The sequence below is a fragment of the Phalangium opilio genome, unplaced genomic scaffold, assembly GCF_054372755.1.
Source record: "Phalangium opilio isolate 3A_F unplaced genomic scaffold, DU_Popi_V2 ptg000060l_1, whole genome shotgun sequence".
In the NCBI taxonomy this organism is placed as follows: domain Eukaryota; kingdom Metazoa; phylum Arthropoda; class Arachnida; order Opiliones; family Phalangiidae; genus Phalangium; species Phalangium opilio.
Genome location: NW_028324177.1, coordinates 9201421 through 9206326, shown reverse-complemented (window position 1 = coordinate 9206326; position 4906 = coordinate 9201421). Strand labels below are relative to the sequence as shown.

Below are 4906 nucleotides of genomic sequence, written 5' to 3'. Positions count from 1 at the left end.
ACTGGGCCATAGGCCTAATCACGTCACATAAATAGTGGTCAGTAACAATTAAGACCCTATTGGACGTATCTTCTGTTATCATTGGTATAGTTCTATGTCAAATCAATTGCGAGTCGAAAATGTAACTCCTATGATATTACGCACAAACTGACACAGTTTACAAGATACGATTGCGTTACTTTATGATGACCTCCCTAGATTTAATTAAGAAACTGAAAGATAATTTTTTCTATTTTAATTTAAGGGGTCATTCGTAAAACACTGCAATCACAACACGTAAACGGTGACCCTCGGGTCAAAATGTCATAGAAATACCATTTTCGACGCAAAATGGCCCATAGCACCCATTGTACTTCATTCGTCCTACGACCCTTTTCGTAATACTCCGAATTATTTTGTACTACGGCCATCTTTGGAAAATGGCGACTGGCAATTTTAAAGCCTTCTTTACAGAAAATCGTTTAAACGGCAACATTAACTATACCGGTAGACTATTTGGGGCGGCTTTGTTGTTTTTGCTTTGAATTTACCCTCAGAAATCTTGGCGCCCCAAAATGTAATCGAAACGCTCATTTAAAGAAAAAGTAAGTTTAAATAGGGCAACACCCCAAGTTTTGTAAGAACGCTGAAAAGTATATTAAATAAAACCTATTACGAGAATAATAGCCTCAAGTTGCGCCAACTTTGTTGAAAAACCGACAAACAGTAAATCATTTAAATGATACCATACGCAACTAGAGCCTGTTTATTGTGGAATCCAGTCTTAAGCTTTTAGCTCCAACAGTTCAATAACAAAGCGGAGCGTGGTCAACTAAAGGGTGCGGTTAACGTGGTGGATCAAGAAGCATTACCCAATTGCGAGTTATACCCAGATTCCAAAATTCTATTCAAATTAAGGCGAGTACAAAATGTTCTTATAATTCTTTTAAATTACTCTCAAAGTATTATTGGCAATCTCGTTAGTAATTTACAATCGAGAATCTATTAGCAATATTTTACAGTCTTTGAAGATTTCGGATTGTAGATGCTAGAATTTACCTGCACCCCAAAGTAAATGATATGGAATTTCTGGGAAATAATCGATATTTTAAATACAGGTATAGAATTTGTATTTTCAAATTGTGTATGTTATTTATCCTTGATTTTAAAAACCGGGTTTAAAAAATAACAGGTTCGCCAATGAGACTGAAATTAGGTATGCGACATTCGATGTGAGTTTAAATAATTTCTTTTGCGTTTTTGAGGCGAGATTTAATAAGGGTCTCGGAATTAAGAAACAGATTTTTGCACTTTCATTTCTTGTCAGTTCTGGTGCAGATTACATAGCAAAACAACCCAGTTACGAATAATGGCGGATTATTTAGAACCATCCCTGAACATGAAGTAAATTTCACATTTGGAACTCAATTAGACGACTATTAATTTTGTCGAGCGAGAAAGAATCGCCTTAACGCGAAATTAATCCTCGCTCGTTTGGTAAAATTGGTCGCGAAAACTGAAAAACCCGACGGGTGAAACCGTCGAGTAGCGATTTCAGACCAAAGATACGAAGAATACTTTAATTGTACTCGTAAAAATCTCTCAGTAACGATTTGACATTTCATTTAAAAGGTGGTCGAGTTGGATTGTGTTCTCAGTTCAGAGAAAACTGAATTATATACTAATTTCAATGTAAGTGCGACTAATGCGGAAACGCTTGGCTTAATTACCAATTTACAAAATATAAATATTTAATCCTTACGATGGTTTTAGAAAACTCATATCTTCACGTTAGACACGCCACGCTCATTTTTCGATGGCCGACTAGAATATTTCACTCCGTCTTCTCCCTATGGAACAACCAACACGATTATCCTTTCGGCTGCAATTATAAGAGCCACGTCCACTTCCTTTTCCTTCTTAAACATGGACACTCCAGTACATTTCCCTTAATAAACACTCCATTCACTACCCAATACGTTGAATTCCATTCTCGGTACAATTAGGTGTTGATTTTAACTCTGTCCACCGTGGTCATTCTGTCACTTTTACTCCTCCTTCACTCCATCGTAACCAACAAATACAAGTCGTTGCCCACCAAGAAAGTGGTCAAGAAAATGGCCCGAGAAACCCTAGAAATGTTTGGGAGAACGCGTCGCTCTTGTGCGCCGAACGTAAGCGATTAAGTGTTCCCTAACTGCTGATAACAAATCACCCTAGCGCGAGCCAGTTTGGTGCGAGGGCTTCAATAACCAAAGATGGCTGGCTCTTTAATCATACATGCTAAATGTATGATTCTGTTCCCTATTAAGAGATGCCCCACATTACTTGTCGACTGCTGGCTTCGTTGTGGCTGATCGGAGTGACTTTCATTCTGTTTTACTTGGGTTGTTACATACGGACGGAGTTCTCGACGGAAAGCTATGAATACATCGACACCCTCTCCGATTTGATCAAATCGGGAGTTGTACCAGCAATGAAAACGGACACATACAAATTCCTCCAAGTTTCGGTGAATGTCTTTCTGTATGTTAAGTTTCTTTGTTCATCTGACCGTCTTTGGCGCGTATCTACAGGAAGCCCAGGACCCTGTTATTAATCAAACATCTGCAATGGACCATCAAAGACGAAGGTCAAATCAAGATATGGCACGAATCAGCGCTAGAAACGCATCGTTTTCGTCGAGGGATAACCGAGCGCGAGATTTATCACACCATAGTGCTAGAAACACAACATAATCGTCGAGGGATAACCAAGCACGAGATTTATCACAACATCGCTCTAGAAACCCAACACATTCTTCAAGGGATAACCAAACACGAGAGTTGGCGCAACACCGTGCTAGAAACACAACAACACATTTTTCAAGGGATACCAACACAACTGAAATGGTGCCTCGGCAACAAGTAACTACAAGCCGAAAAGCGCTTTCACGTGAGGGACTCAGCTTTGCAAGAGCATTTAATTTACCACCAATACCGTTTTCCCGTATGAGCCTAGACGTCGAAAGACCACTTAATTTACCAACATATAGGCCAAGACCCTGGAACGCTGTAGAAATAAATAAAACTGTGGAGAGTGACACAACTACAAATCGTACGGTGGTTGACACAACTGCCTCGATGGGAAATGACTCGGATACGCGTCCTAAAGGTATAGGCTCTATGGAAAATGCCTCGTATACGCGTCCTAAAAGAATTGACTCGATGGAAAATGCCTCGAATTCGCGTCCTAAATCGATGGAAAATGACCCAAACACATTTGATTTATTGCAAGCAAATTTAGTTCAAGGTGTGTTTTAGACTACTGTTGAAACATTATCAAGCCTTAAAATATTTATTTTTATAACTTTTCTGCCCAAAAATCAGTCTCTGATAATAGTGAAGATGAATCTGAAATTCGTGAAATATCCACTATATTTTATCCAACGAAAATGACAGTTCAAAGCTTCGATAATAGTGAAGATGAATCCGATACCCAAAATATTTTACTCCTCGAAAAGGGTAGTTCAAGGTAGATTAAGGTATCTTTTTAAAATTTCTTATCTTTTAAGTAACTATGCTTCGGGGTTGTCTCTTATTTAAGAGTGCTGCTTAGTTTTGAATCTGAATGACCTGAATCAAAGTAAAAAGCCTTTAAGTCTGTTGTTTTCGAAAAAGCTTGAATTACACTCACAAATGGATGGCAACACTTGTCTGCACCATATCAAAGAAACACAAAACTACTAACAGTTGCTAATTTTTTAAAATTCAGTCCCGATGAATGTTTCTGGCGCTTCTGATACCGCCCATGTTTCTCAAAGTTGCAATATAAGCTCAAACTCTCATTATATTATTCAAATGCCTGAAATTGCTGCAGTGGATATAATCCATAATGGTCATGGATGGTCTGAAGAAGTGAATCAACCAACTAAACCAACAACCGCTACTACTAACATCTTAAGCGAAAAATCGCCCTTGGCCTAAGGATGCTGGAACCCATAAAGCCACGCTTAAGTTTTTATCCCAAGACGTTTTAACTACTATAACATAAAAAAAAATTAAGAACCATTTTATAAACGAAGTGTGACAACTTAGAAAGCTTAATTTAGTTTTCATGTACTATTTGTAACATTTTTAAGTGTTTGAACTAACAATATTTCTAATTGCTTGGAAGAAATCAAAGAACCTTAGGGAAACATTTAGCCAAAAAACTAATAAGTAACTAAGTGTTTGAATTAAGCTCTGAAAATTGTCATTAGAAATAATGTTTCAAAATGTTGGAACTTCCAAATTATCAGCCCACTCGATCACTCGAGTTGGCTGTGTTCTTTGACAGGCGCTCCCATGGAGCAATGAGACTAGATCCGCTAAAATGTTTTAGACAGTTTTATTGCTCCATGGGATACGAACAACAAAGGTCCCAACCCCCAATCGCCGTTAGTGTTGCTTTGCTTGGCATTTTCCGAACTCTGTTGAAAAGTTCGATGTTACGGGCTTCTTAACCATGTTATTGAAATAGAGGGTGGCCTCGCGGTTTTTCATTTACTTCTGGTAGGATTAAATAAGAATTAACGATAGTAATAGTTTAAGTAATTGAAATTAATGGTGCAATAACTATTCCTTTATGTATTTTTCGTATGAGTGTTAAGCCTCGGTTAGCCACATTGTTGAAAATATTTCAACGTTAATCGTTAAGTAGCTTATGCAGAATGGGAAGATTTATAGTCTAACTGAAACTTGATCGTAACGTATAAACATTAAATCAACCGTGATTTTTGTCAAAGAAAAAACGAATTCAACCGTAAATTTTGTCAATGAAATAAAAAATCAACCTTGAATTTGTTCAAAGAAAAAGAAATCAACCGTGAATCAGTGGTGGGAATTTGGCGATTTCTTTCCTAGACCAAACTTCCCCTTCTTTGACGCAGAGGGCGACACCTTCTCAG

At 37.8% G+C, this 4906-nt stretch overlaps 1 protein-coding gene across 1 annotated transcript; it reads left to right on the top strand.

Annotated features, from left to right (window-relative positions):
- The first annotated feature begins 2611 nt into the window (after positions 1-2611).
- Positions 2612-3944, top strand: LOC149667076 (uncharacterized). The gene is made up of 4 exons (XM_089841692.1): positions 2612-3270; positions 3348-3482; positions 3565-3618; positions 3733-3944. The coding sequence occupies exons 1-4, from the start codon at positions 2868-2870 to the stop codon at positions 3942-3944; spliced, it is 804 nt and encodes a 267-aa protein (XP_089697818.1). The 5' UTR covers positions 2612-2867.
- The last annotated feature ends 962 nt before the right edge of the window (positions 3945-4906 follow it).